The sequence below is a fragment of the Cynocephalus volans genome, chromosome 3 (genome assembly GCF_027409185.1).
Source record: "Cynocephalus volans isolate mCynVol1 chromosome 3, mCynVol1.pri, whole genome shotgun sequence".
In the NCBI taxonomy this organism is placed as follows: domain Eukaryota; kingdom Metazoa; phylum Chordata; class Mammalia; order Dermoptera; family Cynocephalidae; genus Cynocephalus; species Cynocephalus volans.
Genome location: NC_084462.1, coordinates 106126002 through 106149253, shown reverse-complemented (window position 1 = coordinate 106149253; position 23252 = coordinate 106126002). Strand labels below are relative to the sequence as shown.

Here is a 23252-nt window from a genome sequence, read left to right as displayed (position 1 = left end):
CCCCACTCAGCACTGTCCCTGGACCTGTGCTCACGTCTTTGTAACATATGTTTATACATGTGTCTTTCCTACTGAATCATAAATTTAATCTGGACTGCAACAGTCTTACTTACCTTCATATTTTTCTACAACATTTGTCACAGTGCTTTTCAGATAGCATTTGACAATCAATTTTTTTTTTTTTTTTTTTTAAGATGACCGGTAAGGGAATCTCAACCCTTGGCTTGGTGTTATCAGCACCACCCTCTTCCAAGTGAGCTAACCGGCCATCCCTATATAGGGATCCGAACCCGTGGCCTTGGTGTGATCACTACCGCATTCTCCTGAGTGAGCCATGGGCCGGCCCTTGACAATCAATTTTTTTTTTTTTTTAAAAAGATGACCGGTAAGGGGATCTCAACCCTTGGCTTGGTGTTGTCAGCACCACGCTCAGCCAGTGAGCAAACCGGCCATCCCTATACAGGATCCAAACCCGTGGCCTTGGTGTTATCAGCACCGCACTCTACCGAGTGAGCCACGGGCCGGCCTGACAATCAATTTTTAAAAATTACTTTAAAATAGTCTATGGCCATACTACCCTGAATGTACCTGATCTCATCTGATCTAGGAAGCTAAGCAGGCCTGGTTAGTATTTGGGTGGGAGACCACCTGGGAATACCAGGTACCGTAGGCTTTAAAAATAAATAAGTAAATAAATAAAAAAATTTAACCCCCCCCCCCAAAAAAAATTAATCATAAGCTTATGGAAGTGAATTCTTTTTTTTTTTTTTTTTTTTTTTTTTAAAAGATGACCGGTAAGGGGATCTTAACCCTTGACTTGGTGTTGTCAGCACCACGCTCAGCCAGTGAGCGAACCGGCCATCCCTATATGGGATCCGAACCCGTGGCCTTGGTGTTATCAGCACCACACTCTCCCAAGTGAGCCACGGGCCGGCCCCATGGAAGTGAATTCTAAGGCAGAAGTTAACAGGGGCTCTAGACTGGCAGAGCAGGGATGGGGAGTTGGTGAGGGTGCTGACACTAGGCTTGTTTAGGGAATAATAGAGGCTTTACAGGTGTCATAAGTGAGTTGGTGTAAAACCTAGGAAACCATATCTGTTTGTCCACTTATATATTATCCATTTATATACTGTTTATATATCCATTTATATATTGTTTAATGATTAAAAAGCACTTTCACACTTGCTGTCCTATATTATACTTGCAGCCTTATTAGGTAAGAAAGGTATTATCCTTCCTTATAGAGGAGGAAACAGAAGCTCAGTAGATCATCCAGTATTAGATTCTGAACTCTTCCCTCAACAATGTGCTGTTCAGTTTCTGTAATTGTGTGTACAGAGGTGAGTGAGTAGTGCTGGGTGTGGGAGTGAAGAGTGGTGGTGGGAAGGCGGGGAATGAAGGAAGAGGAAGACCAAGGGCATTAAAAAGCCCCTTTCTCTTCCCAGGGAAGCTGCAACCTTGAGAGACTAGGGAAGAGGCAGCGTGATTTGAGGCTGGGACCACAATGTGATTGGCTTCCTCAAGGCAAAGACTTGAGTCATCCAGGCTCAGGCACACCACTCATGAGCTCCCCCTCAGTGTCCTCTTGTTGAGCAGGCTCAAGGATACAGACGGGGGAGGTCTTCCAAGCAGAGGCTTCTTAAACAGGATTTCTGGGCGGAGTCTTCTTATGAGCTAGCTCAGTGCAATTGATGGGGGCAAGAAGGGGAGGGGGAGGAGGAGGAGGAGGAGCCTTCCAGGTGGAGGAGACAGCATGAGCAAGGGCATGGGGGTCGGTGGGGGCACCAGGTGGGAAGCAGGCAGGGATGCAGATGCAACTGCAGACATGGGCAGGAGCAAGATTGTGGAAGGTGTAGTGGATTGAATTATGCCCCCCCAAACTCACTGAAGCTTGAATTGTGTCCCCCAAGTTTAAGGTATTAGAAACTTGGCCCCCACTGTGACTGTTAGGAGGGTGGAAAATCTTGTTATGGTGATTGAAGGGTGGAGCCTTAAAGAGGTGACTGGATTGTGGGACTGTGCTGTGGTGAATGGATTAAAAATGGTGGTCAGGGGCGTAGTTCTGAAGGCTTTAAAAGAAGAGAGAAGAGAGTCTTTCTCTCTCTCTCTCTGCTTCCACCATCTTGCAGTGTGAAACTCCTGAGTCACTGTTGCCACCACCTGATGGGCTTTGGACTTCCCAGCCTCAGAAACTGTAAGCAATAAATTTCGTTTTCTTTATAAATCACCCAGTTTCAGGGATATATGTTGTAAGCAACAGACACTGACTAATACAGAAGGTCTCTTGTTCTATGAGATGCAGTGTGGACTATACACTCTATAAGAAACAAGAAGCTGTTGTAGACTTTTTAAAAAAAGAGAGGACTGCATTTTTACGCTGGCAGTTATATAAAAGAAATATTTGAGTTGAGCCTTACTGGAGTTGGAGAGTGCGTGGTTTCCAGGAGAGAGAATCTGAGAAGGGGAAGAAATAGGAATGGAAAGGATGGATTTGTGAAAAGTTTTACATAAGGTTATCAGGGCTGCATGACTGATGGACTCATGCTTATACTGAGTACTTATCATGTGCCAGGCACTGGGCTAAAAGTTCCTGATATACATCTTAGTGAATCCTAATACTGCCATGAGGTGTAAAATACCATCCTCATGAACAGATGAAGAAATGGAAGCTTATAGTGGCTTAGTAAACTTAGGTTGATGGTTTACAGCACATAAGCTACTGAGCCTGGATTCAATTCAATGGTCTGTTGTACTCAAAAGCCTTCATCTTAATCACCATGCAGTACTGCCTCCCAATACGTGGGGATAGGGAGACAGCGGGGTCTAGAATCTAGGATCACTCTCAGGTTTCTTGTGTAGGTAACTGAGAAAACTGAGACAGACCACACAGAAGGATAAGCAAGTTGTGGGGAGGATGGATTCAGTTTTGGACTGTAGTTTTTGCTGTCAGAAAGAGCAAGTTTAGCCGGGCTGCAAGTGAGGACATCAATATGTCTCTCTGTGTGCCTCCCCCAACTCCCTGAGCTACACAATGGGCCTTGGAGCATTCAGCATTCTGCATCTGACTCCCCATTCCTGCTGTCCAGGGTGAGAGTGAAAAGGCTTTCCTAAGAGGAAGCCCCAAATCTGGAGAATACCCTGCAAGGAGACAAAGCTGAGAGGCCTGTGGAAGTCAAGGACGAGGGCTGGCGGGCTCTGAGGAGCTAGCTCTTTGCTTCTGACGAAGGGGCAGGTGTTGATGAAAAAGGCCCTTTCCTCAGCATGACGGACTACCCAAAGACCAACCAACAGCAAGAATCTGCTCAGGCCAGGCTCAGGTGTCCACACTCCCTCAGGTGCTGGCTATGCTATTGAATCCAACCTGCCAAGTCTGAGGCTTTGGAGTCAGCGTGCACAGATTTCCAAGAGTGCCCTGACTCTAACAGGACCTGAGGCACAGGTGAGGCGTGTTGGTGTGAGATTGAGGTTGATGGCAGGGAATGTGGGGAGTCCACATGGAGGTCTTTGGTTCTTAGCCTGGCACTTTGGTGGAGGCCCCTGCATACATGGTCTCCTGGGCTCCCGTGAGTGGGATGAGAGAGTGGTGGTCCCTCTGTTCTCTGAGGGTCAGGGTAGAAGCACTTTGTTCCTCAGAAGCATGACAGTGATTTCCTTCTCCCCTTACCATGAGAGCAGAGGCTGTGGACCAGAGCAAACATCAAAGGACTTCTGGTAAGGAAGTTGGAACTAAGTGTTCTAATGATACACCAGAGAGGAGGCAGCCAGATAGCAATGTCTCTTTCCTTCCACCCACTCAACCCCTTCAGCACAGGGGCTCCCAGACTGGCCTTTACCCAGAAAACTTCCTAGCCTCTTCTCACCTCTGGGCTGTCCTTGGCCTCAGGCAAGAAGAATCCCCGCTCCCACCCATCTGTCTTTAGCTCTTGTCCTTCTTCTGGAGCCATCAGAGAATTGAGTTGTCAGCTCAGCCTGTTCCTTCTATGCCCTCTGCATTTTTACCAGAAGGGACCAAGGATAACTGGGAAGTCTCTCACCATAGGACCAGTTGGACCTCCTATTCTGCAAGTGTTGCAGCTCACACACTGGGTGAGGCTGAGACCCTGTGGTGGACCAAAGGAGAGGGGGGAATGGCTAAAGGTGGCTGATTAGCTGGGTGGCCTTGGGCAAGTGTTTTCTCTCTGGGGCATGAGGACTTTGGTCTGGATGATCTCTGAGGTACTGACCACTCTTACCTGGTAGAAAAGGCACATAGGGAAGGTTGGGGAATGCTGGAGCACTGGGAAGGGGAAGACAGCCACTCTATGCCCACCTCTCCCTCCAACCATCTTAACTCTGCCAGCAGGAGGAATGGCATCAGCTATGGCCCGGCTCCTTTTCCTTCAGCTTGTTCTAGGGCAAACTCCGGTCCTGAACATCCAGCTGCAGACTACTGTCAAGAACTTCCACACCTTACACATCGACTATCCCAAGGTTCACTACCCAGAGGATTTCCAGGGCTACTGTAACGGTGTGATGGCCTATGTGCGGGGCAAAATGCAACACTGGTATTGCCCAAAGATCCATTATGTGATCCATGCCCCCTGGAAAGCCATCCAGAAGAACTGCAAATATAGTGAGAGCTTCTGTGAGAACTACAATGAATACTGCACACTTACCGAGGACTCCTTCCCTATCACGATCTGCTCCCAGGGGATGGAACAGCCACCCACCAGCTGCCACTACAATAGCACCTTAACTAACCAAAAACTCTACCTGCTCTGCTCTGGCAAGTATGAAGCTGAACCGATAGGTATCATAGGCCACTACTAGGGAATTTAATTCCTGAACCACCTCCATCTCCACCACTACGGGTCAGCTTGTCCCCATTTCCAAAACTCTTATCGCTGCAACAAGACTTCCTCCCTGACTTCCAAAGCAAGCAGGGTCCCCTCCCAGGACACCAGGTAGGCAGGAAAATGTCTAGGGCTTTGATCACCATGCAAAGTTGTACTGTCTTCTAGACTCTTTCCAACTCGTTTACCACCTCCCTACCATCCCCACCACCGTCCTCCCTCTCCCAGAGACAGTAAAACCCACCCAAGAAGCTGACTGTGTCCAGTTGGCAGTGACTGTCCGCCCACTGGGCCAAATTCTGAATCCTGGATGGAAGCCCAGGGCCTGAGCGCACAACCATGGCAACAGGCACCCAGCTCTGCATCTCACTCCCTCCCCCACCCTTCTCATCTGTCCTCCCCGTCATTCTTCTAACTCCCTCCACTCACTCACCCACATGGTGGATGCCTCTAACTATAGGAGCCTTCCTGAGACCCTTAGTCTTGCTTTAGCCTGCCTTCCCCACACCCCCAGCTCCCAGCCTGCTCTTCTCTGTGAAATCATTGATTCTCCCTTCATGTATCCTGTCCTTTCCTCCCTCCTTCCGCCATGGACCCCAGTGCTGTCTCTCCCCGCAATCCCAACTATCCTTAGACATCCTGCCTTCCTTTTTCCAACCTCTTTTCCTTCCATCCTTCTCACCTTGGCTCACTGGAATTTCAGATTATCTTCTCTCACCCACTCCCCCAAAAGTTCCTGCTTCCCTTTCCTTCCAGTAGCTCTTCCCAAATCATCCAAAGTCCAGGGTCTACCACTGAAAAGGCAGGGGATGAGGCAGGCCCAGCTCTAGTCATGTGAAGCTTTAGAACCACATCTGAATTATTTAAGATATAACCATTGGGGGAAACTGGGAGAAGGATACACGGGACCTCTTTGTACTATTTTTTGCAACTTCCTGTGAATCTATAGTCTTTTCAAAATAAAAAGTTAAAAAACACACAACTGGTTCAGTTCTAATTTAATTCCCTTTTTCTTAGTGTACCAGAAGTGCTACTCTTTTTTTTTCTTTTAAAGATGACCGGTAAGGGGATCTTAACCCTTGACTTTGGTGTTGTCAGCACCACGCTCTCCCGAATGAGCCACGGGCCAGCCTCAGCTACTCTTGAAGTCCTGGTGGCCATCCACCTCTGGCCATCTTCCTGGGCTATCCTCAGCAGTCAGGAAGAGCTTCTGTGCCGTGGGTACCATGAAGGGGGTGGGGTAGGGTAACTCAGTTCTGGGCTGGGTGTTTAAAATGGATTCTCCCTCCCCTCCAACTCTAGCCCAAATTCATAACAGGAGTCAGGCACCCTAACTGGTTTCGATTTCTCCCCCAACAAAACATGGACTGGATGAGGAAGGTGGAGGGACAAGGAAAGATCTAATAGGTAGTATCTGTGTCATAGTATGTCAAGTCAGGAATTGCTATACCCTTTTGGGAGGTAGAGCGGGGGGATACCAGTAATGTGTGAACACAAGTAGCAAATACTTTTGCCTCCACATCTGGTTCATCTCTTATCTCTAAATATATTCCCCAGTCCTGTTCTTTGAAGCAGTTGAGGGGAATACCACTGTTTGGTTGGTAGGAATGAGGCCGAGCAGGGTAAAAGGTGTTGGGCTGAAAACCCAGCCTCCTTGACCTTTCTCTTCTCCCTCTCTCTACACAAATGGGCTCACATGTCCCTCACCCTCATTTGACAGAGCTCACTAGCTGCTGCACACACAGATGTTTATTGTTTCCCAGGCTCCCTGATGTTAAGATGCAGGGTTGGGGCGAGCAGGCTAAGATGCGGCTCCTCTCTACTTGTCCTTCTTATCATAGGTGCCAGCACCCTTGTAGCCGCTCACATAGCCTGAGTTGTCAGTCACCTCTTCTCGTCCTGCAATGCCCTTGCCCTTGCCACTCTCATCAAAGCGCTCCTTGTGGCTGCCGGTGTACTTGCTGGTGTCTGTCAGACGGTCCACTGCACCCACTGTCGTTGCTTTCTGCAAGCCAGGAGATGGGTTTGAGACCTCTTTCTTCCCCTGCACTGTCGCATCCCTTCCCCAAAGATGGCCTTAGATACTCAGAGCAAGTGCCTGGAGCTCTTTCTCTGCTTCTGCCACGCACTGCTCTCTTAAGGCCAGGTGCAGCTGTGGGCATGAAATCTGGCAAGAGCCATCCACTCATGAGAGAGGAGTCTGGCATGAGAATGCATGTGGTGTGTGGGGAGACAGGATGGGTTTTTGTTTTCAGAGGAGTTATTCTGACCAGGTAGCTTCCAGAGGACTTCACCCTCAGATCCAATATGCAGAGTAGAAAGAGCTTTTAGTACAGAGGGGACAATTAAGTAAGAGGGTGGGTGAGAGGCAGGAGGTCTTAGATTAAACTGTAAATAAGAGCAGGAGGAAGAGTGCAGATCAGGTGCCAAGTCCTCTACATGAGTGTCCTCAAAAAGCCACCAAACCCTACTTGCCTGGCTCATATACTGGAGACTTGTGAATGAGTCTAAAGTCTACTATTAAAATAGCTATGGACCTTGGGAAAGTTACGTTCCCTCTCTGGGCCATAGATTCTTCACCTCTGAAACGAGTAGATGATCTCTAAAGTCTGTTCCAATACTAACAGTGCACCACAGACTTTCTGCCCTGTCTCCCTCCGGTTACACTGTTGGCAGGGTCAGTGACACTGGAGGGTGGGAGGGGAGACTGGAGCACTAGGATTTAGGAAAGTAGGGTCACTGGTTGGGATGAAGAATGTCACTCACAGTAACACCAGTGGTGGCTGGATCCTGGCCCTCCATGAGTTTATAAATGCCCTCCAGGGCTTCATCTGGGTTCTTCCCCTTGAACCGCTTCTGGCCCAGTTCCTTCATTGCCTCCTGGAACTGTACAAACGTGATGGTTCGGGCATTCTTGGCCCTAGTCAGTCAGACAGAAATCCAGAAACTTTTTGAGCATGAATTCATCATTACCTTCCAAGGTCCAACCCTTCCCTTACTCAGATTTGGCCTCTTTTGTCCTATCACTGAATGTCTCAAAGACAGAAAATAGCACTGTGCCAGGCACCAGCAGGTGCCCAGGAGGCACACTGCAAATGTCCCTCCACGGGAGCCACGTGAACCCTGTGGTGGCCAACTACCTTGCCTGATCTACTCATCCCCCACCCCCACTTTGGCCCCTCACTTGACTTTGCTGAACACGATGTCCACATCAGTAGAGGTGACTGTCTTGCCATCCATGACATGACAATCTTTGCACAGCTTGGAGAAGTTCTTGTTGTTCATTTCGGCACCACTACCTGATGACTCTCCAAAGACAGCAAACCGGTGGAATGTTTTCTCTGCTTCTGATGCCATGGTCAGCTGGAGGTGGGGGAGGGCGGTAGGGTGGGAGACTAGGGGGTGAGGGAGGAGGGGAAGGGAGGACTGAGGAGTAATGAGGATGGGGGTTAAGATAGAATCGGTCAGCAACAGGAACAACTCCCCTCCTCCCTGTCACCTTCTCCCCTTTTCCCCCTCACTCCCATCCCACCTACTGAAGTTACAGCATGAATCTCTTCTCCTCAGCCCTTGGGACCTTACTTACTTATTAGTACCTGCTTCCCTGCCACTTTTTCATACCTAAGAGTGCCTGGATGGTGTCTGACCCTTCCCAGCCTTTGTAAACAAGTGCGTGCAGATATGTGGGAGCCAGTTGGCTGGGGAGACTGTCTGTGACCTCAGCAGTGTTTATGTGACATCACTTCTGGCCCCACCTACAACCCTTGCTTTCTGAGGAGGGGCTTTTGGTCTCCCTACCTTGCGTGCTGAATTGAGCAAGTTGCCATTTCTGACCTCTTCTGATGACCAAACTTCCCTCATCATTTCAGCGCAGCTTAACAATCCCCTGGGTCTTGGTCAAATCGCCTGATGCCCTGCCTCACAACAAAAGCTGAGGTGAGTGCAGGAAAGGTGTCTTAGTCCATCTGGGCTGCTATAACAAAATATCATAAACTAGATGGCTTATAAACAACAAATTTATTTCTTTCAGTTCTGGAGGCTGGGAAGTCTAAGATCAAGGTGCAGGCAGATTTCAGTGTCCAGTGAAGGCTGCTTTCGGTTCGCAGATGGTGCCTTCTTGCTGTGTCCTCACATGGTGAAAGGGGTGAATGAGCTCCCTTAGGCCTATTTATAAAGGCACTAATCCTATTCATGAGGGCTTTGCCCTCATGAAACCTAATCACCTCCCCAAAGATCCCACCTCCTCCTTGGGAGTTAGGATTTTAATATACAAATTTTCTGGAGACACAAACATTCAGACCACAGCAGAAGGGGTTAACAAAAACAGGCTGGCATCAGTCCAACATTGCCCTATTTTCTAGTCTCCAGGCTCAGGTGTACTGACCAGCATGAAGAATTCCACCAGCTTTGGCAGACCAACCTCAACAGGAACTTTAAATGACTTCCAATGCTGGTCCCAACAGGGATGGAACATGTTCCCTGGAGTGTTAACAGGTCTGGGCAGGTCACAGTAAAATGGGTCAGAGTAAGGGTGAGTCTCAGACTCTGAAAATCTTCCAGATAAGTTTCTGTGCAGGTCAAAGATGTTCCTCAGAGGTTTCTGTCTTTGGCCTTTTCTCTGGTCAGAAGCCCTATAGATAGATGAACTTCAGGGATCCTCAAATAGAGCAACTAGATTGGTGACTTCTCTTCCCTTCCCACCTACCAATTACTATAAATGTTTTCTTCTTGTCTTACAAATCCATTCTTTTCTTTCCATTCCTGTTAGTTCCACCCTCATCCAAGTTCTTATCATCTCATATCTGGACGACTACCCTGATTTCTAAACGACCTCTTTCCTAAATCCAGTGCTTCATTCCCACCAACCCCATAATCCATCTGTATTACCCTCTTCCCATCAGATTAATTTTCACAAAACAGTATTTTCTATCCATTACTCCTGCTCAAGAATATTCTAAGGTACTTCATTGCCAAATCTTTTTGCCTAGCATTTAAGGACCTGCACAACTTGGCCCCAATCTGCTTCACCAAACATCACCCACCTCTCCTCAACATTCTTCTTCAGCCGGGGACATAATAGCTGATCACTATACACTTGAGAGGCTACCTGGTAGTGGAAAGAGCATAGTCCCTGGAACAGAATGGATCTGGATAGGGATTTGAATCCTAGATATGTCATTTACTAGCTGAGTGGCCTTGGGCACAGTTACTAAACATCTCTGAGCTTCAATTTCCAGTCCATACAGTGAGGACAATAATACCTACCTTACAGTATTGGGGTGTAATATATGGAAAGTGCCTTTCATATCACAGCTACTAGTCAATTCTTCAAAGTAACTTGTGTATTTCTGCCTCCGAACTTTCCCCTGTACTCTCTCTCTGCCTGGATAGAATGCCCCTCCCTCCCACTCAAATATTCCCTGGTTGCACTTCTCATCTGGGTGGTTCACCAAAGGAACAAAGCCCTTTCCCTCCTCTTAATTATAGTGAGATGATGATTCCTAGTCTGTGGGCTGCAGCCCACTGGGGTGAGGGTTTCTGAGTATCGTAAGGGGCCCTGGAATCCGTATGTACACAGAAGATTGAACGTGAACTGAGTAAACAGCATGCCTTGCATAAGGGGATATCACTACATATACACGTGTTGTGATTATCAGAATACTGTACAAATTTATTTGAAAGTATTGCTGAATTTATAGTTTGTATTTTCTCCATCGAGGATACTAAAACCATCATGAAGGGATGGAAATCTCTGATCTCCCACTTGAGAAGGGTGGAAAAGTACTGCTATGAGACTTATTATCTAAACAATTGATCTTATATATGCAATTTTATTTTATTTTTTTATTTATTTTTATTTTTTATTTATTTATTTTTTTAAAAAGATGACCGGTAAGGGGATCTTAACCCTTGACTTGGTGTTGTCAGCACCACGCTCACCAGTGAGCGCACCGGCCATCCCTATATAGGATCCGAACCCGTGGCCTTGGTGTTATCAGCACCACACTCTCCCGAGTGAGCCACGGGCCGGCCCTTATATATGCAATTTTAAAAAACATTTTCTGTGTTTATACCTTCTCTCGAATACTTCATCATAAATTCTAGAGACCAGACTTCAGGCTTTGAAATACATCTACACAGTGGCTTGCACACAACAGGTACTTCAAACTGTTGCTTAGTTGAAGGTATAGTTTGTGTTTTTTTTGTTTTTTTGTTTTTGGCAGCTGGCTGGTAAGGGGGTGAAGGTATAGTCTGAAGCTGCTCCTGGCCCAGGGCAAGGGAAGGAGGTTAGAGAGAGAGACTGTCCCTGTTGGGACACTTACACCCACATTAGGCTGTGCTGATGTGTAAGAACCCTATCTTAGGGCAGAACCAGCCTCACTTCTGCCTGCAGCAGGCTGGCCTGGACCCCTAGGCCTAGGAAGCAAGTAGCTCTCAGTGGAAATTTCCCACCTCCGCCCCCTCCCCCCACGCCCCTGCCCCCCTACCCCCTGCGTAGGCCCCTTATCAGGTTCCCCCTGAGTCATCCTGACCCAGAGACGAATTTAGATGCTGGAACCTTCAGGTCCTTCCCTCCCCCACTCCAAGTAAGACTACTTTACACACATCAGAGAAGCCTGCAGGCAAAAGTTCTCATATTAGGCTCTCTTTCTTCCCAAATTCCACTAGGGCTGGTGAGATTCTCTCCTCTGTCCTATGCATCTATAGCTATGATCCTGATTCCAGCAGGCTTTTCCTTGTCCAGGAGAATGTTAAACTGGCATCCAGAGGGAAGAGCGAACGAAGGGACAAGGCGAGGAGACAGGGTGCCCAGCTTCTGTGCCAGTTTTAGGAAAATAGTTATGAAGGGAGTGGGAGCAGGGAATGGAGAAAAACTTGGATGCTCCAAATTGGGGGATGTAGGGGGTCCCTTAGATTTGGGGTTGTTGAAGGCTGGGTTTGAGCCTGACCAGTTCTACTCTGGGTCACCTCCTCCCTCTCGGCCTCTCCTTCTTTCCAATAGACCCTGCCAAGTGGGGATGAAAGGGGCATTGATGTTCCTTGGATGGGAGGGGGGATTGCGGGTATTGAGGGTGGTGGTGGGGGGTGGTTCCCAGGCAGGAGTGGGGAGGGCAGTTTGGGGGTCTTGGGGGAGCAGTCTGTGCTGGTGTTGCAGTTGGCAGCTCAAGTTCCATTGGCCATTGTTCACAACTGGCCTGGAGCCCAGCCCCCGAAATGGCAACCCAGGAACCAGGCTGAAGGGGGATGGGGCGGGGATGATCCTGGGAGGGGGGAGCTAAAAGGGGGGCAGGTGGGGAGAAATTCAATCTGGTTTCCTTTTGCCTAAGACAACTTCGAATTCCCTTAGTCACATCAACTATCCCATTCCAGGGGGCCTTCCTCTGAGGGTCACAGGGAGAGTGCATCTGGGTGAGTGTGCGTGCGTGTGCGTGTGTGTGTGTATGTGTAGTCTAGCATGGAAAACCCACCCAAGCACAGAGAAGATGCAGCAGTGCCCAACACATCATCGCCAGGGCGTTGCAATTCAGCCGGTCTGAGCTGGTCTCGGCCTCCTTTTCTGGGCCGGACTGGGAGGGGTTAGCACCGAAGCCACGGGGTCTCTTGGGTCTCAGCCCGGGACACTGCGTCCTCCCCAAGCCCCTACTCCACCCGCGCAGGGTTAACTCCGCCCCCGCGCCTGTTTACCCAGGAGTCAGAGCCCCTGGGGGTCCCCGGCCCCTCCTCCGTTCCCCTCCCCCTTAGGGCCTTGACCCGGGAGTCCCCGTGGGCCATCATCTCCCCCCTCCTGTGATGGCCCTCTATTTATAGCGGCCCCCCGCATTCCCCGCCCCGCCTCCCTGCCTTTTTGTACAACTTCTCACCGAGCAGCCGGAGAACAGGCGTCGGGACGCGCGAAGAGAGGAGGTACCAGGACCCTGGGCGCTCGGAGTCGGGACTCCTGCGCCCTCGACGCCCCCCGCCCCTACTCCGTGCAGGCACACCTGCCCCTCCCGGCCTCCGAGACCCCCGCCTCCTCAGTGGCGATCCCCGCCCACCTCCTCCTGCCTTAACCTCGCTCTGTTTCCGAGAGGGCAGCCGGAGTAGGAAGCGTGGGGTGTCAGCACTCTGGGTTCCCTACCCGTCCACACTACTGAGTCGGGGGGTGGAGGACGGCGCCAGAGCGCGATAGGCAGAACCCGGTCGCGGGTGGGGGCGGTGTCGAGGGAGGCCGTGGGACTCCTCTCCCGGCTGAGGAATCCCCGAACACCCCACACCGCCCCGTTGGGGGCGGTATGTTGTGGGGAGCCAGGAAGCATCCAGCAGTTTCCTTAGAGTCGCCCTCCCATCTCCAGCACAGCCCTTTCCTGAGCCGCAGACAACCTGGGGCGGAGAAAAGGGGGGGGGGCGTGTTTACTGGGGGTCTGGGCGGACCTGCAGGGAGCTGTCGGCCCGTGGGCGGGCTGGGGCGGGCCGGGGGCGGGTCTGTGGGGATCCCGAGCCGGGGCGGGTCGGAGTCAAAGGCAAGTGAAGGTGGAAGCGACCGCGGCGACAGCAGGTAGGGGGAGGGGCAGGCGAGCGGCCGCGGGGCCTGGAAGGCGCTAGCCGCGCCGGTGGGCGGTTTGATCTCAATCCCCTGGAGCTGACGGCTCCGGGAAGGGGCCCGCAAGGAGGGGCGCTTGGCTGCTGCGCACAAAGGCGGTGGCTCTGCGAGCGGCAGGGCGGGTTACGGTGTGTGTGAGGTGGTGTTCGGGGTCCGGGGCGCTGTGTGCCCGCTGCGCGAGGGTGTCAGTCCCCACGCGGACGGGCAGCGTAGAGACTCGAAGGGACAGGTTCCGGGTGCTGGGCCCGGACGGTCCCATCAGCCCTACCCATCCCTTCCCAGCTGTCGCTTGCCCTCGCGGGCCGTCGGTGGAGGCTGGGAGGAGATTAGGAGACCGCCCTCCTCTCCGTTGCTCTACTCGCGGGACCTACACAGAAACTGGGTGGAGGAGAGAAGCGAAGGCACGAGGCTTTTTGTTTGTTTTTAAATGGTGAAGGCAAACAGTCATGCTTTGCTACTCTCAGCTCACTCGAGAGCTGTCAAAAATCTTGGGGATCCCTCAGCCCTCCCTTTTAGTTTGTAGATAGGAAACTGAGCCCAAGAGTGGTAACTGACTGGGCCAAGGTCACACTGGTAGTGGCAGAGACGGGATTAGAATCCAGAGGTTCTGACACAGCCATGCTTTCCTCCACATCAGCACTTCCTTCTCTCCTCCCCCTCAACCTGGACCGATACGTGCTCTGTTGTCCCGCAGGCACCTCCAGCCTGTATTGATTCTAGTTCAAGCTTAGAAAGGACCTGTTCTCTGGACCCAGGGGTAGAGATTGCCGAGGGAGAGTGACCTGGGGAGGGTTGGTGACTTCAGGAGTCTGGGTCTTTCTGTCCCTAAAAGACCCAGCATCTGTCTCCCATGTCATTTACCTCATTGCTGTGTTTTCTCAGACCCCGGAGTGGAGTCAGAAGTGAGAACCCTGACCCCTAATCTCACTGCATCTGCCAACAGAAGCCCAGTAAGTGACCCTGCCCCCAGGCTGGGGGCTCCTTCCTGGGCAGGTGTGCACAGGTCCTCTGCTCTTCACAGGCCCTACTAATGTTGAATGTATACTAATTCATTCATAGTCAGGAGGGAGAGGCTTGGAAGGGAGGCATTGGGTCGGTGGGACACAGATGTCCCTCTTTTGTTGTTTTTCACCCTCCCCCAATTTGTCATGTTGCTTTGGTCATTTTTAGCCCCTTTTCCTTTGAGCTTCTGACCTTGAGACTTTAGTTGAAGGTCGTAGTCAATTGTGAACTCTCACTACCCTGTTCCCTTGGTATCTTTAGAGTACCCAGTCACTGAGCCATGAGTTTTACCATCTACTTAACTGGAAGTGTGGGGTGGCCCCTAATTATAGGCTGGGAAATCTGAGATGCACTGCTGCCCCATTCTGGTATTTCTGTCCAGGACAGGGGAAGGAGGTGAGGGTGTTGAGGGGCAGCAGTGAGGATGACTGGTCTGAAGAGAAGTCGTGTTCTGATTTGACTGGAAATGGAGCTGGGGGCAGGAAAGGCCCTCTGTGTCCTTGAATAGTCTTCAATTCCTGGGTCCCTCAGCACCCGGCATTGTCCTGTACTGAGAGAGGAAGCCAGGTGTTTGAGATGTGGGCTGTGGTGGCAACCCCCCAGTCATGTTATTTCCTCACCCTGCCAGGCCACCATGGCAGAGCTGCAGGAGGTGCAGATCATGGAGGAGAAGCCACTGTTGCCAGGACAGACACCTGAGGCGGCCAAGGTTATTAGAGATCCTCTGACTCCCATGCCTAATTCCAGACCTCTGAGCATCCCCCTCACCTCCTGACTTCCCAAGCCCGCTGACCTCATTCTAACCCACACCCTACTTTCTCCACCTCTACCCAGGTCTCTCTCCCCGTACAGTACAGCTGGGAGCCCAGGCCTCTGTCTCGTCAATACACTAACCTTCATCCTCTCCATGTCTCTTTTTGTCAATCTGTTTCTGTCCTTGGTCTCTATTTGCCTACCTGTCTTTGTGTCTGTCTCTCTATCTGTGACTCTACATGGTTGTGTGTTTCTGTGTGGATCTGTGTGTGTGTGTCTCTCTCCAGGAGGCTGAGCTAGCTGCCCGAATCCTCCTGGACCAGGGACAGGTAACAGCTTGGGGGGTAGTGCCAGGGTGGGAGGAGGGGCTCTCCTCTCCCCAGTAGAGAGAAGGCCCCTACCTGCCTCTTTCTCCTCACTTCCTTTCCTTCTATTCTAGCCGTTTTCCTTCCCCATCTCTTCGATCAGATCATCCTCTACTGCCCTGTTTTCCTAAATTCTTGCTGAAACTGTTTTTTTGTTCCCTTCTCCTTTTTGTCCACTCCCCAACTCCCTGACTTTTGTATAGCTCCTTCTCCACCCCTTTTCCTCTCAGCCTAACTCCCACCTGATAGTGACCCGTTTTCCTGCAGACTCACTCTGTGGAGACACCTTATGGCTCTGTCACTTTTACTGTCTATGGCACCCCCAAACCCAAACGCCCAGCGATACTCACCTACCATGATGTGGGACTCAACTGTAAGAACCTTCATTTCCCCTTCTGTTACTTTCTGGGAAGAGACTGGAGGGAAGGGTAAAAACCCAGTGTGAGGGGAGGGGTGAGTGTGGGCCAGAAGGGTGTGGAGCGGCATGTCAAGGAGATGTTCTCTTCTGGTCTGACCATGGTATGAAAGAAAGACTGCGGGTGCTGACTTGGGGACACTTTTCCTTGTCTGATTGTATTGTCGGGGTGATGTGGGTTCTCTTTAGATAAATCTTGTTTCCAGCCGCTGTTTCAATTCGGGGATATGCAGGAAATCATTCAGAACTTCGTGCGGGTTCATGTGGATGCCCCTGGAATGCAAGAGGGGGCTCCCGTGTTCCCTTTGGGGTAAGAATTAGCTCTTTACCCCTGCACCAGACTGTGAAGCACAGGGCAGGCATGGAGAAGATTGGACCGGGGAGGAGGAAAGGGAAGGCAGTGGCGATTCCTGGAGAGGAGGAATAGGTTTTCCTAAGGTGGGGGGCTTGGGGGCAGTTGATAGCTTCCTTAATGTTCCTCTCTTCTCCAGATATCAATACCCATCTCTGGACCAGCTTGCAGACATGATCCCTTGCATCCTTCAGTACTTAAAGTGAGAGCCCTGGGGACCCCTCCAAACCAGAGTTCCCTTTCCAGCACAAGGAGGCCCTTAGAACTTGTGTGTCCACCATGGTTCTTGGGCTAGTTTTAGCCTCTGGCCTTGATATATCCTTTCTCCTCCATGCTCTTACCTTGACTGGTGAGAGGAAGGATGGTGAGTTTAGAAAATTAATCAGAGTTAGCAGAGTAGCCTTAATGAACAGAGGAAAGGAAAAGGAAGGGTTTATGCTTGGCCTTTCCTCAAGCTGAGGAGGGGCCTCTCTGATCAGGAAGCTAGAGAGGAGGAGAAGGGGGTGACACAATCCCTGAGGAACCAGATAGACCTGTCTCTTTCCCTCCCACTCCCCCCTCCTCCATACACACACCTGGTGAACTGGGAGCCCTGTGTGTAAGACAGTGTGGGAGAAGGAAGAGAAAGCTGGACATGGCTTCTCTGGTATGCAAAAGCAGATGCTGACTCCTAGGTTCTGTTCTTGGCTTGGCTTTTCCTGGACACCATGGCTCTCAGCATGTTGTTCCCTAAAGTTGTTTGTTTTCACATCTTGCTGCCTTTTTTTCTTTTGGTGACTAGCTAGTAAGAAGATCTGAACCTTTGACCTTGGTGTTATAGGCACTATGTTTTAACTAAGTGAGTTAACTGGCCAGCCTACATCTTGCTTTTTTAAGTTCCATTTTCCCTGTTCCTCTAGAGGAACCAGGAATTAAAGCAGAACAAGTTGAACTTGCTCCTGAAAATTGAGAATGGATAAAGAGCTATCTATATAGTAAAACACTGCATCTGGTTGGCCAGTAGATGGGTGTTTCTTTTCAAGACACAAGTTCTCCAAGAGGAAGCAGGGGATAGACTTCAGGGATCTACACTGATTACCAGGGCCAGTCTTTAGCTCCTTGGTACCTTCCTTTTTATCATCCCCCAAAGGAAAGTCCCCTTCTGTTCTTCTTTGTGCCCGTGGCCTTGGGAAGGAGGGTGAGGAATTTAAGAGATTGGGCTGTGGCAGGTTTTGGACACCAGAACCCATGAGACATACATTTATTTCCCTTTTACAGTTTCTCTACGATAATTGGAGTTGGTGTAGGAGCAGGAGCTTACATCCTGTCACGATATGCTGTAAGAAATAAAAACCCCCAGAAGAGGGAAAGGAGGGTTTAGCCTGAATCAGAGTATTGTTTATTCATGTGTTTTTGGGGGAGGAAGTGAGTACGATGGTGGGGAGTCAGGTACTATGGGAGCCCCAGAGTGGGTGGAGCTCAGTGGGGAGGGGAGAAGGCCATGCGCTGTTTCTGATTTCCTTCCTTCTGCTGCTCCTCAGCTTAACCACCCAGACACAGTTGAAGGTCTTGTCCTCATCAACATTGATCCTAATGCCAAGGGTTGGATGGATTGGGCAGCCCACAAGGTTTGGAGGGGCCTGTGTGCTGGGATCTAGGGTGGGAGTTCCTCTTGTATAGGCAGGACCTGACTGGACCTAACTGAATGGCCTGTGAACTTCAAGGAGGGGGTGATCAGGCAGGAAAGCTAAGCTATTATTATGCCTGGGTCTCTTCTCACCATAATGTCCTGAACTTTCTCACCTGTCCTTTCCTCATAGCTAACGGGCCTCACCTCTACTCTTTCGGAGATGATCCTTGGACATCTATTCAGCCAGGTAGGTGGTTGTGCAAGATAAGGGAGTAGAGGAGACCAGCAGGGACTGGAATACGTGGGGTGACTTCCTTAGTTGGGACAGGATCTGGGGCAAGCTTTCTTCCCATCCAGTAATTGTTGGCTTCTCTTTCCAACTCTTCTCTTCTTCAGGAAGAGCTGTCTGGAAATTCTGAGTTTATACAAAAGTACAGAAATATCATTTCACATGCACCTAACCTGGAGAACATTGAACTGTACTGGAACAGCTATAATAAGTGGGTGTGCTGTGTGTGTTTGAGTGTGTGCATGTGAGAGAAATGTAGAAGCAGTAGCTGGGGCTCATGGGGAGCACGGGAGGAGAGGGAAGTCCGAGAAGTGCAGTGTGCAAGGAGGGCAGGATTTGGGGTGCGACTGGGGCAGCTTGAGGATAGACCCAGTGGGAAGAATTGTGAAGATCTGTCACCTTTCTCTTGTTTATCTCTCTTGGATTTTTGGATTGCCAGAAGATGAGCTCTTGTCCTTGTGCCCTTCCTCCCCCTTCCCTGCCCTCTGACCAGGGACCTAAAGCACAGTGACTTTAGGGGTTGTGCTTGGGATCTGCCTGCCACCTTCTCCTTCGTTTTCCACTTTTAATCACTAATATTTGGCCATAATTTTGGGGCCGAATAATTTCCTCATGAGGGAGATAGCTTATATCTGAATGGATAGCAATGCCTGCCTAAAATTCCTACTCTTTGAACCTCTCTCTAGCCGCCGAGACCTGAACATTGAGCGTGGAAGCGATAACACTCTCAAGTAAGACTTTAAGAGAGAAGGCTTTGCCCCTCTCCCTGGATCTTCCCTAGGTGCTTATAGCCCTTAGAAGAAAGTCTTTGCCAGGGAATTTCCTTGTCACCTCCCACTCTGTCCTATTAAGCAAATCATCTCCCTTTATGTTTTCCCCCTTTGAATTCTCTTGGTGGGGTCAGCAGGTGAAACAGAGGGCTGTTTCCTCTTTGGAGCCAGACATTTTCCAGCTGCTCTTCTAGGAAGAGGCAGGAGAAGTGCCAGGGGTTCACTGTCTTCTCCATGACACTATACCTCTAGGTGCCCTGTGATGCTGGTGGTAGGAGACCAAGCACCCCATGAAGAAGCAGTGGTCAGTAGGGAATTTTGTGGTGGGTGAAGAAGGGTTGGAATCCTAAGGTGGTGGTCAAAGTGGTATCTTGCCAAGGGGCAAGCTCTGTTTGGGATAGGAGATCAACTTTGGTGCATTAAGAATTTGATTCTTGGTAAGGAGGAGCTGGGGAGGGGGCTGATAGGAAGGGGACTGGAGTCTGGGTCCTGGGGTCCCTTGGAGGGGAGGAGCCACAGGGAGTGTGACTTAATTCATTCAGCCTCCTACTTACTCCAGGTGGAATGTAACTCAAAACTGGACCCCACCCAGACCTCGTTCCTCAAGGTCAGTAACCCTACTCCATGCCCAGCCTGCCTCCTGGCCCCTGGTCCAGGGCCATATATCTTCTCTAGATTCAGCTTCTAAGCCTCCAGTGTCCTGCATGGGAACAAGTGGGGTGAAAGAAGAAAAAACAAAGGGACTGGAGTGAGGAAGCTAGGAAAGAGAGACCCTTTTCTCCATCTCTGCACAGCTCATTTAATTTATGTGTGTTATCACTTTTTCTGGGTGGCTGTCTCCTGAACAGATGGCCGACTCTGGAGGTCAGCCCCAGCTGACTCAGGTGAATACCCCTGCTGTCCATGGGAGGGAAAGTGGGATGGGATATTAGTGGCACTGAACTCTGTCCTTAGCCACACACCCCACCCCCACCCTGCTGCAGCCTTGGGCTCTAACTTGGCCTCTAATCTCACCTCACTGTTTCCCTGTCCTCATCTTACTTCCACAGCCAGGCAAACTGACTGAGGCCTTCAAGTACTTCCTGCAAGGCATGGGCTACAGTGAGTATGGGGACAGAGGCTATCATGAGGACAAGGGAATGCTGCACAAGAGGGGAGGATGGGCACTGAGGGGTGGAACCATTTTAGGTTAATTCTTGTATTCACCACCATCTTCCAAATCCAGCTCTTTGACCCCGTGGCCCCGGTTATAACTCTGTTTTCACCCAAGCACTGAGTTGCCAGCCTGCCTTCCCCACCTCCTCTCTGACTGGCTGCTTATCCTTCTGTCTCCACAGTGGCCTCATCCTGCATGACTCGTCTGTCCCGGTCTCGCACGGCCTCTCTGACCAGTGCAGCATCCATTGATGGCAACCGGTCCCGTTCTCGCACCATGTCGCAGAGCAGCGAGTCTGGGACTCTCCCTTCAGGGACCCCAGGGCACACCATGGAGGTCTCCTGTTGAATAACCCTTGTTACCCCAGTGTGGGATCCAGCCCTCACCTCCCCCCAGCACTAACCTGGGAGGTGCATAAGGGCACTGGGCCTGAGTAAGCAAGGGAAAATGGGCAGATCATGTAGGGAGACGATCTTGATCTTTGATTGCTACCCTAACCTTGACCTATAACCTGTCATTCCCCCAGCTCCTGGGAGAGATGTCCTAGTATCTCTTAGGGACCCAGACCCTAACTTCTCCTCCTCCCCTAATTTGGTGTTAAGGTGGAGAGGGCATGTGTCCTCTTCCTGATCTAGGTGTCTGTAGATGAAGCATAAGAGGTTGTTGTAGTTGTCATAGTGCCTCCATCCTACTCTCCCTACTTAACCTGTATTTGCAAGAGCAGGGGATTTGGGGCTGGGACTCCATTTACCAAAGCTGATGTGGCTTCTCATTAACATTTCAGGCCTCTGAAGGGTAGGGCCTGAATGAATGTGTACCGGGGGAGGCTTGCTGGTGGGTTAGTGGTGCTCAGGACGTGACAGAAACACCCAGTGTGTAAAAAGGAAGTTGATATGGGAGGTGGTAGGCAGTGAACGAATACGGTGGAAGGACTGGAGCCAGGGCAATAGGAGGTGCCGGGGCCATTTGGCTGCATTAACTTTGGTAGCTTTCAGTGTGCATCTTAAGTGGGACGGAGGAGGGAGCCAAGCTTGGGCCAGGCTGCTTGGGGCTTCGCATAGGGGTGGAAAGGGCTACCCTGGGGCTCTGACCACACTGTGTTACATGTGGAGGGTGCTTTCCTGTCTCCCACACCTTATGCTATAACAATAAACTGTAGAGGAATCTGAACACCATTATTATTCTTTGGATATGCCTGCATCATGCCCCTTTTCCTAGCCTCTCCCTGCCAAACTCTCACATTCTTTTCTCAAAGTGACATAAACCATGGGAGAGGGCTTATGTAGCGTAGACACCTCACAAAATAGGACCCCATAGAAACTAGCCCCTGTTCCAATAGAATGGTATTGTCCTTGATACTGATAGTATTTTCAAGCTTGGGAGAGAGGAGCTACTTAGATCTTACAAGACTTCCTTATCAGTTATGTGTCACTGAGAAATGCCATAGGATTTCAGAGATGCTACCAAAATCATGATCTTTGAGAAAGAAGTAAAGAAAGCTAACTGAAGTGCCCAAGGATATATTGTGACCACCTTCCTGCAGGATCCTCCCTAAGGGTCACCTAGATTTCATTTTAGATAGTTGATACAATCAACTATCTAGTAGACCAAAGCTCATGAAGTTACTACAGGGGTTGGGCTGTTCATAGTTCATCCCAATCTGAAGACTTTCAGGAGGGTCATAGCAAAAAGGAGTATTTCCTCTTGAGAATTCCTCTCTCATGGAATCCAAGGGATCTGGGAGCTAATTAGACTATGATTCTCTAAGAAGCTTTTCAACAAGAATAAACAAACATTAAGAAGAATTCAGATATTTTGCAGCCATTGCAGGCTGATTATTGGGCTCTTTAGGTGCAAGAAATAAAAATGAGAAGGTACTTTGTAGTGTTATTAGCAAGAGTACTGTGGATGGAATATTATAAGGTCATTGCCAGATTGCTTTATAGAACCCCCCCCCCCCCTGGCAATTATACACTTTACTCAATAAAACTGAGCTGAGGACTAATGCAGCTTGATGTCTAGTGCTGACACACTGATGGACATGGAAGTGGGGCAGGGACTGTGCTCTTGATTCTTGAGCATTTCATCACTCTCTCCCACAGACTGAGTCTGTTTTTAATGTGGTAGGCCAGTGTCAGAAGTGGGATGGGGGTATTGGGTGACCAGCAGGGTTATGGGGCTAGCTACAGTATGGTGAGGATGTTGAGTGACTACATAGAGGATAGGCAGCAAAGAGTATGGAAATCCATACTGAAGAAAAGAAACAGTATAGCTGAAATTAGGGCCCAACTAGCTCCTAGGCAAAATATGAGAAAAAGGCAAAGAACTAAAACCAGTATCAGCCTTTACTGGCAATAGCTGCTGTTGAAGTTATGGAAAGGTAGGCAGGTCTTTTCTGTGCATCTGCCTGCAAAGGTAATTGTTAGCAGGATAATCACAGAAATGGGAGCAAATTACAATTATGTGTACATATGTGAGTGTGTGTGTACATACCTACCACATAGGTGGGTGTGTGAAATGGGTGGTGATTGTGTATGTCTCTCCTATAGATGGAGATGCATAAGAAATCTGTTAGGGGGGCCGGCCCGTGGCTCACTCGAGTGAGTGCGGTGCTGATAACACTAAGGCCACGGGTTCAGATCCCATATAGGGATGGCCGGTTAGCTCACTGGGTGAGCATGGTGCTGACAACACCAAGTCAAGGGTTAAGATCCCCTTACCGGTCATCTTTTAAAAAAAAAAGAAATCTTTTTTTTGTAGAGGGAAGGATGCTCTCTGCTGGGAGCTAGGGAGAGGGGGCTTGTCCTTGACTAACCTCCTTAGTTTGTTGGTCCTGGTCTTTCTAGTCTAGTCCAAAAGGCACAGTGCCCCCCTGTGGTTGGCATTGTTCTTAACAACTTTCCCCAGTTCCCAGGTTCCTTTCTGTTTCCCCAGTCTTACAATCCAATTGTTCTTTGTGATTCTATGCAGTAGCTATACTAGAAGATAGGTCCTAATATCATGGTCTACTGCTCCTGTCCATTCTTAAGAGCAGAGCTCAGAGGTGAGGTGGGTTGATTTTACAGAGGCTGAACCACAGACTCCCTACTTTTTGTCTGCTTTAGGCTTAGGATTTCTGTTTTTCTCTT

General features: G+C 49.9%; 3 protein-coding genes and 1 pseudogene across 10 annotated transcripts; 3 read left to right on the top strand and 1 right to left on the bottom strand.

The window, feature by feature from the left end:
* Positions 1-560: 560 nt before the first annotated feature.
* On the top strand, positions 561-673 carry LOC134374322 (5S ribosomal RNA; annotated as a pseudogene).
* A 3674-nt stretch (positions 674-4347) lies between these two features.
* RNASE13 (ribonuclease A family member 13 (inactive)) lies at positions 4348-4809 on the top strand. The gene has a single exon (XM_063088552.1). The coding sequence runs from the start codon at positions 4348-4350 to the stop codon at positions 4807-4809; it is 462 nt and encodes a 153-aa protein (XP_062944622.1).
* Positions 4810-5844: 1035 nt separating this feature from the next.
* Positions 5845-13165, bottom strand: TPPP2 (tubulin polymerization promoting protein family member 2). 4 transcript variants are annotated; one of them, XM_063091130.1, is made up of 5 exons: positions 12869-13165; positions 8631-8746; positions 8017-8258; positions 7599-7752; positions 5845-6837 (listed from the first exon to the last, which is right to left on the bottom strand). In XM_063091130.1, the coding sequence occupies exons 2-5, from the start codon at positions 8694-8696 to the stop codon at positions 6652-6654; spliced, it is 648 nt and encodes a 215-aa protein (XP_062947200.1). In that variant the 5' UTR covers positions 8697-8746; positions 12869-13165; the 3' UTR covers positions 5845-6651. The 4 variants fall into 4 exon arrangements, with proteins under 4 accessions (XP_062947200.1, XP_062947201.1, XP_062947199.1 ...); XM_063091131.1 differs by having other exon boundaries at positions 12885-13165; XM_063091129.1 differs by lacking the exon at positions 12869-13165 and adding an exon at positions 12695-12807.
* On the top strand, positions 12636-21294 carry NDRG2 (NDRG family member 2). Of its 5 annotated transcripts, none has more exons than XM_063091124.1 (18): positions 12651-12737; positions 13696-13814; positions 14296-14363; positions 15044-15124; positions 15456-15497; positions 15801-15906; positions 16138-16258; positions 16440-16502; positions 17558-17618; positions 17821-17907; positions 18100-18156; positions 18306-18409; positions 18885-18929; positions 19221-19272; positions 19528-19575; positions 19817-19852; positions 20018-20069; positions 20306-21294. In XM_063091124.1, exons 4-18 carry the CDS (start codon positions 15050-15052, stop codon positions 20470-20472), a joined length of 1116 nt encoding a protein of 371 aa, XP_062947194.1. In that variant the 5' UTR covers positions 12651-12737; positions 13696-13814; positions 14296-14363; positions 15044-15049; the 3' UTR covers positions 20473-21294. The 5 variants fall into 5 exon arrangements, with proteins under 5 accessions (XP_062947196.1, XP_062947194.1, XP_062947195.1 ...); XM_063091125.1 differs by lacking the exon at positions 12651-12737 and adding an exon at positions 13307-13368; XM_063091126.1 differs by lacking the exon at positions 13696-13814 and having other exon boundaries at positions 12636-12737.
* The last annotated feature ends 1958 nt before the right edge of the window (positions 21295-23252 follow it).

Excerpts from the sequence above, each read along its gene's own strand:
- RNASE13 (XM_063088552.1), top strand. The coding sequence starts at position 4,348 with ATGGCATCAGCTATGGCCCGGCTCCTTTTCCTTCAGCTTGTTCTAGGG.
- TPPP2 (XM_063091130.1), bottom strand. The coding sequence starts at position 8,696 with ATGATGAGGGAAGTTTGGTCATCAGAAGAGGTCAGAAATGGCAACTTG. Across the intron at positions 7,753-8,016 it reads ATCGTGTTCAGCAAAGTCAA|GGCCAAGAATGCCCGAACCA; the intron begins GTGAGGGGCCAA and ends CTGACTGACTAG. Across the intron at positions 6,838-7,598 it reads CAGCCACCACTGGTGTTACT|AAAGCAACGACAGTGGGTGC; the intron begins GTGAGTGACATT and ends CCTGGCTTGCAG.
- NDRG2 (XM_063091126.1), top strand. The coding sequence starts at position 15,050 with ATGGCAGAGCTGCAGGAGGTGCAGATCATGGAGGAGAAGCCACTGTTG. Across the intron at positions 16,503-17,557 it reads TGCATCCTTCAGTACTTAAA|TTTCTCTACGATAATTGGAG; the intron begins GTGAGAGCCCTG and ends TCCCTTTTACAG. Across the intron at positions 19,273-19,527 it reads CACCCCATGAAGAAGCAGTG|GTGGAATGTAACTCAAAACT; the intron begins GTCAGTAGGGAA and ends TACTTACTCCAG.